The 14,212-nt window shown below is 40.0% G+C and overlaps 1 protein-coding gene across 1 annotated transcript in view; it reads right to left on the reverse strand.

Annotated features, from left to right (window-relative positions):
• Nucleotides 1-8,880: 8,880 nt before the first annotated feature.
• Nucleotides 8,881-14,212, reverse strand: part of TMEM50B (transmembrane protein 50B) — a 41,639-nt gene continuing 36,307 nt past the window's right edge. Inside the window, exons 6-7 of the mRNA XM_045540572.1 lie at nt 13,275-13,332; nt 8,881-10,280 (exon numbers count right to left, since the gene is read on the reverse strand). Of these exons, the coding sequence (XP_045396528.1) occupies nt 10,235-10,280; nt 13,275-13,332 (104 nt within the window). The 3' untranslated portion in view covers nt 8,881-10,234. The remainder of the gene's footprint in view (nt 10,281-13,274; nt 13,333-14,212) is intronic.

Genomic DNA, 14,212 nt, shown 5'->3' on the forward strand with positions numbered 1-14,212 from the left:
GAGTTGGAAGCAATCTTATAAATCATCTATAACAAGACATAAGCTAATCTGCTGGCTGAGTCTACCTACTTCCTGTTTTCGTATAACTGGTGAGCTACGAATAACTTTTACATCTTGTAAGAGCGGGAAACAAAAAAATCAAAAGAGTATTTCGTCACACCTGAAACTTGTATGAAATTCAAATTTCAGTGTCCATAAAGTTTTATTGGAAGCCAGTGAGGCTTATTTATTTACATATTGTCTATGTCTGCTTTCGCACTAGAAGGCAGAATTAAGCAGTTCCCTACAGAGCCTAAAGCATTTACTACCTGGCTGTTTACAGAGTTTCCTGACCTCTGATCCATACATGAAGTGGTCATTGGTTAGGAGAAAGAGACCCACCCTATTATTTAGGTTTAAGCAGTTACAGAAGGTTCACCCATTTGACATGGCGGTCAGGGGTCACATATCATGGGGGGCAGGGCAGGCATTTAATTCTTGCATGTCTCCTGTAAAGCACATTATGGAGTATTTATTAGGGAAGGCTGGGTACAGTTTAGGAGTATGTGGCTAAATGGAGGAAAGTGGGCCCTATACCAAAAATTGGTCACCCAGAGATGAAGTAGATTAGTTGGATCAAGGCCACTACTAGCCTGTAAGGACCTTTGTGTGAATTAGATAGAGGCGCCCATCTTTAAGATGCTTTATTTTCAAGTGCCACACATTTTTACGTAAAAGGACACATTGCCGGTGCCTGTCCTGTGAACGGCGCCCCGAGGCTGTGCAGTGCTCACTGTAGCCTGCAGACAGGACGCTGCTGCCCTGCCAGGTGAAGCCTCTGGCTGAGGCCGTGTTGGACCTGATGGCGCCAGGCCCGCAAAGGCGAAGGAGAAGGAAGCTTGCAGAGGAGCTGATGGGTGGGGGCGGAAGGGCAGGCCCCCGGGCAGAGCTGGAGGCACGGCAGGGGCAGAGACAGGAGACCTTGTACCTGCAGGACACCCACTGATACGCTTGCCCTCTCACCCAGGAATTGCCGCACGAGGAACAGCTCAGTCCCCAGCCCGTGCTTGGGTCAGCCACCTCTGTGACATTCATTTCATCTTAAATCATCTTTCTGTCCACAGTGTTTTAATCACGGTAAATAGATTTCTCCACAGTGTTTAAAGGCATTTATTTGGGAATAGGGCACGACAATGGGAATACATGTGCCACAGTAAACTATGTGTGCCTGCAGGGTGATAAAGGAAGACAAGGGTTTTTAAAGGAAAAATGAGGAGGATTACATAATTGTTTTGAGATAATCATCCTTGACCACCAGGATCGGTAACAAGGGTGACGACAGCATGAGGTTGAACAGGCAGTTGCTGGGCAGATATCCCCACGGAAGTATTTTTTGTGTAAGGTTGTGATGGTCTTTGTGCAAGGTTGTGGGTTTTATAGTCTCTCATGAACGTTCTTGTTATTGGGCATTTGTGCACGAGAACCCTTCTCTCCATGGCCTTCCTCGGCTCTTGTTGTCAGGTTTTTTGTTAACACGAGTGACTGCATTTTGATTCTGACAACTTTCACACTGTGCAGTCACATCTCTTTGAGGTGCCCCAGGCCCCTCTAAAATATATTGACTGCCTGTCAAATAGTCTGTGTCTGAGATGAGTATGTCCCCAACCATCCTTCCTGTTTGGGGAGGAGGACTCCAGGCATTTTCAAGTGGTGCAGTCAGGCCTCCATGCCTTGCACTGCTGCTCACAGCCTCCCCTGGGAAGCAAGCTGAGGGCAATGAAGGGAAAGTGACATTTTCCTCCCTACTTCGAGTCTAGGGTGAGGAAAATAGCTGGCTGTGCTTGGGAGGGTAGGGAAACTGGTCGGAGTGGCTACTAGTGGCCTGGGACCTTGAGGCAGCCCATTGCTTCGGAGAGAGCACTGGTCAGGGCAACTCACCAGCACTCTGGGAAGACTTGAGAATGATGCAGCCCAAGCATTCACCCCAGTCTAGAAATACAGGCAGCACTGGCTTCTCTGGGCACCTCAATTATCAAAAAATAGGGGCAGAGGCAGATCCTCAGGGTTACTTTACATACATATATCTAGTTACACCATAAAATCACTTTCAAAAGATATTAACTATCTTCCTTGTAATTAAATAGTAGTAGGAATAACAATATATAATAAATGTAAATATCAATTCAACTTGTTTCATTTCTGTATTCAGGGCAAATAAAAATAATTGATATATTCTCTGTGGGCAATAAGTATATTTTTATACTTTAAAAGCATAAGAGAAAGTATAAGCCCTTAAAGAGCTGATGAGTCTGGGTAGAACCATGAGGTCCTTGTAGATGGGCGGGTACAAAATTTTGCCTGGCACAAAATTCAATTAATCAATTAAACCAATGTGTTTCTTGACTATTTCCTTTCTGAAATATTGTGAACTGTAGCACAACTGTGAGTATTTCAAGTGTCCCCCAAACGCTTCTCAAATGGCCACCCCTATGTTACTACCAAAAGATGTAGAATACAAGTAGTCAGGACCATGAGCACATTCCTATAGGTTGTGCACTGCACAAGCCCAGCAGTGCTGTGTACCTAAACAGAATATAAATGCACACAACAACTACTAGTAATCCTGATTTGTAAGCCATTGAAGTTCCAAATGCCTAATCACAAAAGACTAAGACTAAATTCTTCCAAATTTAAGAGACACTAAAAGGACATGACAACTCAATGCAATGCGTGATCACGGCCTGGATCCTGGAACAGAAAAAAATATACCTTTTCTTTACTATAAAGCACAGTGGTGGGGCAACTGGCAAAATTTGAATAAGGCACATGGTACTGTATCACTGTTCATTTCCTGATTTGGGTATTTACTGCAGTTATGTTTTAGGGGAAATATACACAGGAGAATTCAAGGGTAAACAGGCATCATGTCTGCAACATACTGTCAAACATTTCATAAAAAAACAGACTAAAGCAAATGTGGTAAAATGTTAACTTTGGGGGAATCTGAGTTATTCAGGAATTCTTTGTGGTGTTTTTGTAACTTTCCTGTAAGTCTGAAGTTACTTTAAAATAAAAAGTTAATCAATCTTTAAATTACCAACTTTCATGGTGGGAAGTAAATACACTTAACAGACTGAATCACTTTTTTGGCATCTGGAGTGGAAACTGCTGGAGTGCATGCCTGTAGTCTCAGCTACTCAGGAGGCTGAGACGAGAGGACCACTTGAACCCAGGAGGTTGAGGCTGAATTGTACTATGATCGTACCTGTGATAAATAGCCAACAGCCACTGCACTCCACCCTAGGCAACACAGCATAATTGTCTCTAAAAAAAAAGAAAGAAAGAAACTTGAAAATAAACCTGATTTATGTCCTTTTCAAAGAGTTGTCTGGTTTTCAGTCTTGACCTCTGGAGTGAGGAGGAGGCCAAGATGCTCCCCAAGTCAAAGATCTGGTGCTCTCTACACAGATGTGGTCCATGAGGGCCAAGGCAGCCTGCCTCACCACCCTCACGTGGAGACATTTAAAATACCGTATTTGCTACAGCTAAAAGAATCGATGAGGCATGTGCTGTCATCTGAAAACCTTATGTAAGACGACTTGAGCTGTGTTGAAACTGCTAACAAAAAATAAGCACGAGCAGGCTCAAAGCATAACAAAAACCAGGCTTGGAAGTCTTTCTTCTTGGCGTGGCACGCCACCTAGTGACAAAAAGCTAAAAAGCCATCAGATGAGGAAAGAAGCATCTCTTCAGAGTTATCAGGGAAAGATAAGAAGGCCCACATTTACTAATCACTAGCGATTTCCAGGAACTATGCATTTCCTCAGGTTCACTCTCAAACACACTTAAACACAGACAAACAGTCTCAGGGTCACACAACTAATAAGTGAGTGGAGTCAGAATAAGGGGGAAGTAAACCAATGTAAACATAAATCCATAGGAATTGAATTCCACAGAATCCAGAATTGTCTAGTAACAAGTGTTCTTCCTTCTGTGTCCTCGCAACACCATTGTTATTCTCCTTCATCAGGCTGGCCACAGGCTGTTCCCAAAGCCAGCGTCACCTACTCCTAAACCTTTCCCTCTCCTATGGTTAATTCCCTGCGTTCTGTCTATTCTTCTAAAGCCACCAGAGCAGCAGTGTCCCCAAATTACATTTCTCAAAGCATTCTAGGAGATAAATTTCTAAGTTTCAAGTATAGAAAACACCAAATAATTGACACCTCCCTCCTAAAAATATACAATGCACATTTTCTTAAAAGCCCTAAGAAAAACAACTTTATAGGGGAAAAAAAAAGATATTTTGACCTAGTTCAGTCTAGGGTTTCCCAAGCTTTTCTGACACACACACTTTTGGGGGGTACACAGGAGAAGACACCAGCGTTCTATGAGCAGCTTGGGAAAGGCTGGCTGAGGGTGGAGCAGGGCTTCGGGACAGAGTCTGAGTGGTGATCCCAACCTGTGGGCAAGTTACTTAACCTCCCTGGATCAAAGTGCCTGCCTCCCCGTTATGAGAATGTCATGAGACAATACATGAGACACAGAGAGTTCTCTCAGTAAATAGCTTATCAGTGTCCAGCGGAAAAATGGCACTCTAAAGACAAGGGCCTAAAACGGGATGATTAAGCTGGCAGTAGAGTATTCAATCAGGAAAGAAATGATGGACCAGAATAGGAATGAAAAAATAACACTATGTGAGAGGGAAATAAGGTCAAGAGGAGCCCCTTAGCTACAATCGAGCCTCATCATTGACAGATTCTGTATTTGCAAGCTCATCTACTTGCTAACATTTATTTGCCACCCCAGAATCAATACTCAAGGGGCTTTTCTGACCCTTCAAGGATAGGATACGTGCAGAGAATAATTTGAGTCACCTGATGAGCTGAGGTGAACAAGGTCTTGTTTCAGCTCTCATACTGTAAACAAGTGTCCCTTTCATGGGGTATTTAGTGCCAAGCTTTTCACATTTGTTCTTTTTGTTGATGCAATCAGCCTTGCTAAACGACCTCCTCCCTAAATTTTTTTGTTGTTGTTACCGCCCCAATATCTAGGTCTTTCAGACCAGTCAAGCCTAATGAGCAGAACATTGTAATCTTCTTGCTTAAGTAACTTCTCCACAGGACTTTCTGCCTCACTATGTATCACCAACAGCTGAGTCTTAAATCACACCACCTGCAGATCTCATGACTTCAGCCCTATGCAACCTGCCCTGCATTCCACAGCCCGCTGTAAAAGACCTTGCCCTTAATCAATGGAGAAATGGGTTTGAGATAAGACTCCCATATCCTGGCTGACATCAATACATCAATACCCTTTCTTCCCTGGCAATACCAGATGCCTCAGTAACTGGTTTTCTGTGTGGCAAGCAACCGGACTGAGGCCAGACCCTTTTTGGGTTTGGTAACAGTGATTTTGCTACTTTAAATGGCCCCCAATGTAGTGCTGAAGTGTTATTATTTCAGAGTGTAAGAAATCTGTGATGTGCCTTAGGGAGAAAATCTGTATGTTAGGGAAGTTTCATTCAGGCATGAGTTATAGTGTTAACTCAACGTTAACGAGTCAACTATATTAAATGCGTCTTTAAACAGAAACACACATAAAGCAAGGTTGTCTACTGGTCAGTTGAGGACAACGTGGTAACCCTCTGAGGACCCTAACCCTTTCTGCCCTCCAAGGGCAATGATGGTTCAGTATTTGCTAATTCTGTGTTCACTGTGACTTTGTAAGACCAACCTACCAATAATAACCAGCATTGACTGTATTTGGAAAGCTTGCAAGTTTAAGGTATGGGGGGAAAGAGAAAAGATGTTGGGGACAAGAGAAAACTTGCCCTTTTCCCTGTGAAGTTTTGCTGAAAAATCATCTCACAAAAGGCAGATTAACAGGAGAAATGGCATACAAATTTATTAAAGTACACAGGAGTCTTATGAAATAATATCTCAAAGAAATGGAAGATGGTTCATGCTTTTATACCATGTTGAGGCTACAGAAAGAATGGGGGCTCAGAACATGGCCAACAACAAGTGGAGGACTAAACTCTGACCACCGTTCTTTGCTCCAAATTCCCTCCTAAGGGGCCTGGAGAATCACGTCTGCAGACGTCTTGCTCAACAGGCCATTCTGACCCAGTATACTGTGGCTTGGCAGCCTGACTCTGGTCATCACAAGATGATCAGTAAACTCATCTGAACTGACATCTGTTAAAGTCAAAACTTAAACATTCCATTCTGCTGACTCCAAGTTTTAGACAAAGCCTTACTCCTTTAACCAACTGCAAATTAAAGAATGTGAATCCACCTATGACCTGTAAGCCCTAGCTTCAAGATACCCCACCTTATTGAGCTAAACCAATGTATAGCTTCCCGGTATTGATTTACGACTTTGCCTATAACTTCTGCCTCCTTGAAATGTATAAAACAGAATTACAGTCTGACCACCTAAGGAGCACTTTCTCAGGACTTCTTGAGTCTGTGTTTTCCCTGGGCCACAGTCACTCATATTGGCTCAGAATAAACCTCTCTGAAATATTTTAGTTTTGTTTTTCCATTGACAAGGTTATGGTGGCAAGACAAGTTATGGGAGGGAGAGAAGACCTGGCTGGCAAATGTAGTCTTGTTAGGTAGATGAAAGCTCACAGGTAGCAGCCCTCAGAGAAAATAGATGGAAAATGTTTCCTTCAGACCTTTAAGGAGTCAGAGTTTCAGTTAATCGTTCCTAGATTCAGACAAGGTGCAGGACCTCAGAGAAAGTCTGGCTGCCTCAGTGCATTTTTCTCGACAGATGCAAATCTCTCCCACAAGACAGCTTTTCAGCTATTCTTATATTTCCAGCCCTTCTGAATAGCCAGCTTGAAATATGTCAAGGAAATATATTTTGGAGTGAAATATTTTAGTTTCCTTCAAAAAGAGCAAAATATTTTGGGCTTAGTCATAATAAAATTCAGGAGACAGGAGGATAAGAAAAGTGAAGACGCTAGATGTTAAACCACCAGGCTAGAAATACAAATTAGTATATTTTTAATGAAATGAAAATATAATAGAGACTATTTCTAGGAAAATGGGGATGGGTTGTGAAAACAAAAATTGTGTCACAATTCTCTCAAAGTAAAACATGACTCCAGGATTAAATAAGCATGTCCTGATTTTCTTCAGTAATTCTTCAGAAAAGCATTGAACCTTTCGAACTCATCAGGCTGTTCCTTTGTTTTCAGTCAGAGAAATAAGGAAAAACAATAAAGTGATTCAAATAATAATTTCTACTTCAATTTCTAATCTTTCCTGTCTGAACAGATGATACAGCAAATAGATTGCTCTGAAATAACACAGGCTTAATTTGAATATCTTTTTTTTTTTTTTTTAAGACAGAGTCTTGCTCTGTCACCCAAGCTAGAGTGCCATGGCATCATCCTAGCTCACTGCAACCTCAAACTCCTGGGCTCAAGTGATCCTCTTGCTTCAGCCTCCCAAGTAACTGGGACTACAGCCACCATGCCCAGCTAATTTTTTCTGGTTTTCTGTAGAGATGTTGTCTAGCTCTCTAGCTCAGGCAATCCTCTGCCTCCCACTCCCAGAGTGCTAGGATTGTAAAGGCATGAGCCACCTTGAATATCTTTTAACAACAAAATGTGACTAATTGTTTAGAGTGAAATAAAATTAGCCTCAGATGTTTCTCCTCCAGGGTTTAACAGGATATTACTTGAGATTAAAATATCTAAAAGTTAGCCCCAAACTTTCAGAAACTTTAAACAGCAGAATCAAAATGAATGTGATGACAGGAGGGTACAAGGAAGAATTGGAATAAAATCATAAGATTGGCAGAGATTATTTGATATGAAGCAATTAAATCTAAAAAGGAGCAAAGAAAACAAATGCCCGTTAATTGAGATTATAACTGAAAACCCTCCATAGGGGAAAAATGTAGAGAACAAGATGACTTGAATGACTCTATGTCAAACGCTCTTGTGGTTCTTTGCTCAAGTGGCCAAGTTTTATGGTTTGATATCATCAATCTTTCGGTCTTTGAATTTCATTATGTTGATGCATGTCAATGTCATATTTACAGAAAAAAATATATAATGGAAAAATCTAACCTTGTGTGGATCTTTTTGTTGTTTTTTGTTTTTCGAGACAGGGTTGCTCTGTTGCCATGGCCAGAGTGCAGTGGCATCATCATACCTCACTGCAACCTCAAACTGGGCTTATGTGATCATCCTGCCTCAGCCTCCAGCTAGACTACAGCTGGAGCAGCACCATGCCCAGCTAATTTTTTCTATTTTTGGTAGAGACAGGGCCTCATTCTTGCTCAGGATGGTCTCGAACTCCTGATCTCAAGTGATCCTCCTGTCTCAGCCTCCCAGAGTGCTGGGATTACAGGTGTGAGCCACCACTCCCAGCAGCCTCTGTGTTTTTTAATCAGTGGCAATAGCACAAGAAATACAACAAGGATTCCAGAAATAGAATAAAAAAATAGAATGCTCTGATAATATTGTTCCACACACAAGACACTCAGATTCAATGGCCACTGAAACTGTATGACAGTGAGACCTTTATTAAAGGAATCACAAGTATTTTTAAATGATTACCAAAGATTCTAGCTTTTCTTACTCATAATATCTTTAAGAGTGGATACTAAGATTATCTTTTTTTTAATAGGGAAACAAACAGGAAATTAAATGATTTGCTCACAATTAAAAAACAAATTCATGGCAGAGTCAAGAATAAAAAAAACAGCCACCATTTCCAGTGTTCAGGAAAACCCTTCATTGACCTTTACAAACCTGAGTATATTATTTCTCTTTTATAAAAATAAACTGCTTCTTTGAGTGTACTTGAGTAACTGAAAAATGAATAGCATATCAATTTTTATGGTTCATTTTCTCCAACAAACTTAACAATATTAGAATGTGTGAGAAGTAATATTTATTGCAACAGATTATGAGAGTGGTAACAAGTAATTGGTCTTACAATTTGTTGGAAGCAAGACACAGGTTACTGACATTGTAAGGAAAAAACAAGAAAAGAAAGAAGTAATCAAACAAGGTGGTATCTAGACAAAGGCACAGAATTCCGCAACTGCTTCATACTCTGTGCCCATGAAGTCCTCTCCGAGAGAGGAGTGGTGCCAAATAAGGCTTGCATTAGAAGCTGCCTATACTACCAATGATATTATTCTGTCTTACAACAAAGGCTCTATAACACATTCCTCTAGGTAAAAAAGTGCAACACAAAATCTGTGTAACAAAGGACAGCAAGGCCCACAGGAATACATACAGTGCAAATACAGTATTTCAAACTCAGTAAAAGAAGTTTTTGATTGGTTGAAGATATATTTATCAGGAACGTTCACCCAAAGCTTGAGAGCTAGAGCGAGGAGAGACTTGTAGTTGGTAACTACGTGAATGAAATGCCTAATTTTTCACTAGGTGGTAATAATTTCCTTTGGGAAGACGTGCTTTATCTTTAAACTAATTATTCCACTTTTTGTTATATGGTTCATGCTTTTCAACTGTGGTTGTCTCAAACTTGCTTGCTCTTGAATTGTGTAACATCAGATAATGGCAAGCTGTCAAAAGATAACCCCCGTAGATAATTTAAGCTGCTTTTATGAGAAGCATGTTGCTGAGCTGCCTTACGCTCTTTTTACATTAACCATAAAAAACTGAGTTTATTTGATCACGTATTATCCCATCTTAAATAAAGTCATATTAGAGGAATTCTTAAAAGAGGCGTTCAAACTAGTCCTTCGGGCATTTAAAAAATCTTCATATAAAAGTCCACTTCTTTAATACATAAGAACAAACATTTTTCCTTTTAAAAAAATCTCATTTTAGGCCAAAATAAATTACAACTTGCTGAAATACCTTTTTTTAATGGCTCGGTGCTTATTCCAGATATATAGAGAGAGCTATATTTTTTGCACATCTTCAGAAATTAGAGATACTGAAAGAGAGTGGTTACCTCTAAAATGACATGATGATACAACCCTGGCTCAGGGAACAGATCAAGCTCTAAGTCTCAGGAATAAAAAACTGATACTCATCATCCAATCTATATAGTCTTGTATTATGTACATATTAACAGTCTATTTAATGAAAAGTAAGGGACAGAAATAGTTTTGATAAAACTATGTCAAAACTCAGAGCATAAAAATGTAAAACAAAACGCTTAATGTACAATCTATTCCATTTGGCAATGTGTACTGAGAGATAAAAACTTATCAAATATAACAAAAGGAAAATGTAATTTAAGAAGTGATCTCAGGTCCACAGCTCTTCAGTTCTTCCAAATTTGTAGATCAGAGTGCTAGAAAGATATGAAAACAAATCATGAGGACAAAACATTAAGTAACAAGAAACACAGAATTCATTTTCTAAATATGCTTTGACAGGTACCTCACTGATCCCTTCGTATCAATTTCTAAAATTCAGTTAAACATCATGGTAGTGTTGGTCTCAATTCGCTTATTTTGTAAAGCAGTTTGTTAACCATGATGGCTGAGCTTAAGTATTCTTTCTTAAAGAAAGTTATGACATGAGAATCTTGTTACGAGAGAGAGAGAGAGAGAGAGAGAGAGAGAGAGAGAGACACAGACATTTCTCATTGTGGCAGGCATTAGGTCACTCTACATCTCTAAGAGTCTACCATATCTGAGCTATATTCACTGAAGCATCCTAAAACAGACCACACTGCAATTCTTCATTCCTTGAACAAATAGTCATCATGCACTGAGAATAGCTATGTACCAGGCATTTGGGAAAGTGCTAGGATGTGACTGTGAGTCAAAATGGACAAATTTGCTCCCTAATGGAGTTAAGGGTCTAATAGGGAAACAAATAAATGTAAAATCCAACTGTAAAAAAAATGTATAGAGAAGCGGCACATGGCATCCTAAGAGTGAAATATAAGGATCTGATCTAGTTAGAGAGGTCAATAAAGGTTTTCCTGAGGAGTGGTGACTGACCCAAGATCCAAAAGAAGAATGAGAATTATCTCAGCAAAGTAGGAGAAGGGGTAAGGAGGGAGAAGCAGAGAGATGGAACAATCTGGGACCATGAAGCAGAATAGGCTGCACCCGGTGCTCAGAACAGACCCAGCACATCCGAAGCACACAGGTTAGCCTGATAACTTGCCAGCCCTGGACAGGATGCACAGTTGATGTAGCTGTCACTGTGCACCTGAGCACAGGCCTTTTAATATATATAAGGTTTCTGTTCATCCAATTGTCATTTATGTAGATTCATCTGCCACCACAAAGTGCTCAATCTGAACTTACATTTAATCCCTATATATTGCCTAAAATATCTTCATGAACACTTAGTGTTCCCTCAAAGGGCTGTCAGTCACGTGCCAAGAAATACAAGATAGCAGAACCTACCAAACATTGTTCAAAACCAGGAATGTCAAGGCCACAGTGCAGCAGGAGGAAACCCAGGCAGAGCATGGTGGTCACTCTGAGAGTTTGGGGAGACCAAAGTGGCTAGAGTTTGCAAGCCAGAGTGCAGAGAGCCACAAAGAGGGAGTCCAGGAGTTCCACAGGGGGTGCCTCTTGAGTCTTCAGCTGAGTATTGATCAGTCTACACACTGAAGAAACTACGCAAGGCAAGAAAAGAACCACTGGAAAGAATAGTTCCCAGAGCTCCCACAAGGCTGGAAAGAGTTCACATTCTCACAAGCAGAGTAGAGAAACCTCAGAATACGTGAAGCATCAATTGGAACATCAGGAAGAACACTCAGAGGGTATGACTGCCTTAGTAAAGGGACAAATTAGTCATAGACTAAAGCTGCTCTGGTCCTGTCTAACAAAGCTTTTAAGCAAGACTCAAGAGGATCAAACTATTTGTAAGTGACCTACCTGCATCCCAGAACAAAGCTCAAAATCACTTAAAGGAATACCAAAAAATCCAGCCCACAAAAATTGCATGCAGAGCAGCAAATAAGGGAAAATAGATGCAAAATGAAGAGTAAATAGAAGCTGAAATGATCAACAGAAGCAGACCCAGAAATGACATAGACAATTAGACAACAACACTGAAATAGTTACAAACATACTCTGTATGTTCAAGAAGGTAGAGGAAAGCATGAGCATGTTAAAGACGCACATGGAAAATATAAAAAAGAACCAAATCTGGCTTCTGGATGTCTGAGATGAAAAATACACTGGATGGGATTAATAGTAGATTAATCTGCAGAAGTAGAGATTAGAGAATCTGCAGAAGTAGAGACTAGAGAATTTAAAGATATAACAATAGAAACTATCCAAACTGAAACACAGGAAGAAAAAAAAAGACAAACAGAAAACAAAACAAAACAAAGAACTGAGTATTAGTAAGCTGTGAGACAACTTCAAGCAGCCTAATATACATGTAATTGGAATCCCAGAAGGAAGGAGGGTGGACAGAAAAATTATTTGGAGAAATAACGGCTGAAAACAGCCCAAATTTGATGACAACTACAAACCCATAGATACAAGAAACTCAATAAACACCAAGCAGAAAAAATATGAAGAAAACTACACCACAGTACATCATAACAAACTGTTTGAAACCACTGACAAAAACAAAGTTCTTCAAGGCTTAGATTTTACTTAATGATTTGGGAGTCAGATATAATTTCATAAATGGATACCGAAAATACCTATGTTGACATTAAAAGACATTCATTCTGAAAAGTATAGAATATGGGCTTTATTTTGGAGGCTTTTTAGAAGAACTATCCCTAAAAAATACTTTTTATATTGTTCTATCTTCATACTAATTTTATCTTAAAAACTCAATCAAAAAACCCAATTCCTCAACAGGTTTTGTATAAACATGCATACTATGTATTAATTCTGATTTTTCTTATTTTCTTTCTTTAATAAAGGTACTGTACCTAATATGGTTTTTAACAAAGCACAGGCTATGGACACAGCAGTTTGGGTTCAAATGCCGGCTCTGTATTTACCAGCTAGGTGTCCTACAGTAAGCTCTGAGTCTCATATCCTCATCTATAAAATACAACATATATTTAAGGTAATTAAATGGAAATTAACGAGGTAACATATATAAAACATCCAGCTGAAACTTTGGTATACAGCAGGATCCCTAACTAAAAGCCCTAAGTATGCTCTCATGGCCTATGTGTGCTCTTATGGCCTATGTATGCTCTTATGTAATAGTGGAATTTTTACCATTTAAAAGAAGTTCTATCGTTGTAACTAATCAATGGATTTACACATGTTTCTATTTACATGCTGCCATAATAAAGTGGACAGTTTTGTAAATGTTACAGGTATGGTTAAGAAATTAGGCAACTTACCTAAAAAATATAAGTGCATTTTGAAAAAACACAGCTAGTCCTGGATAAACATCAATATCTGCACACATAAAGTAAAACAGATTAGAGGGTTACATAGGCAAATGGCAGTAACGAAGTATTGTGCCATTTATAATGACATGCTCTATATATTACAACATACTTATACTGCTATTATTAACTCTAAGACATCTATAATGAAATTGAAATAAGGAAATGTCAATTCCATTCTCCCAAAACAAAGGATTGATCTTAATCTGGATAAAAGTCAATGAACTTGGTCGGGCACGGTCGCTCATGCCTGTAATCCTAGCACTCTGGGAGGCCGAAGCGGGAGGATGGCTCAAGGTCAGGAGTTCGAGACCAGCCTGAGCAAGAGTGAGACCCCCGTCTCTACTAAAAATAGAAAGAAATTATACGGACAACTAAAAATATATAGAAAAAATTAGCTGGGCATGGTGGTGCATGCCTGTAGTCCCAGCTACTCAGGAGGCTGAGGCAGAAGGATTGCTTGAGCCCAGGAGTTTGAGGTTGCTGTGAGCTAGGCTGATGCCACGGCACTCTAGCCCAGGCAACAGAGTGAGACTCTGTCTCAAAAAAAAAAAAAAAAGGGCGGGGCGGTTTCTTTTTGTCTAAAGTAAAAATAACAGCTATAGTTCTAGCTGCATCAAAACTGCTGAGGAAGCAGCAACTTGTCACTTTGCTTCCTATGGCCATATAGAAATACAAAATGTTAGAAAGATACAAATTAAATTTTTTTTTTTTTTTTTGAGGCAGAGTGCCACTCTGTCACCTTGGCTAGAGTGCCGTGGCGTCAGCCTAGCTCACAGCAACCTCCAACTCCTGGGCTCAAGCAATCTTCCTGCCTCAGCCTCCCAAGTAGCTGAGACTACAGGCATGCGCCACCATGCCCGGCTAATTTTTTCTCTCTATATTTTTAT

This window comes from Lemur catta, chromosome 1 (assembly GCF_020740605.2).
Source record: "Lemur catta isolate mLemCat1 chromosome 1, mLemCat1.pri, whole genome shotgun sequence".
In the NCBI taxonomy this organism is placed as follows: Eukaryota; Metazoa; Chordata; class Mammalia; order Primates; family Lemuridae; genus Lemur; species Lemur catta.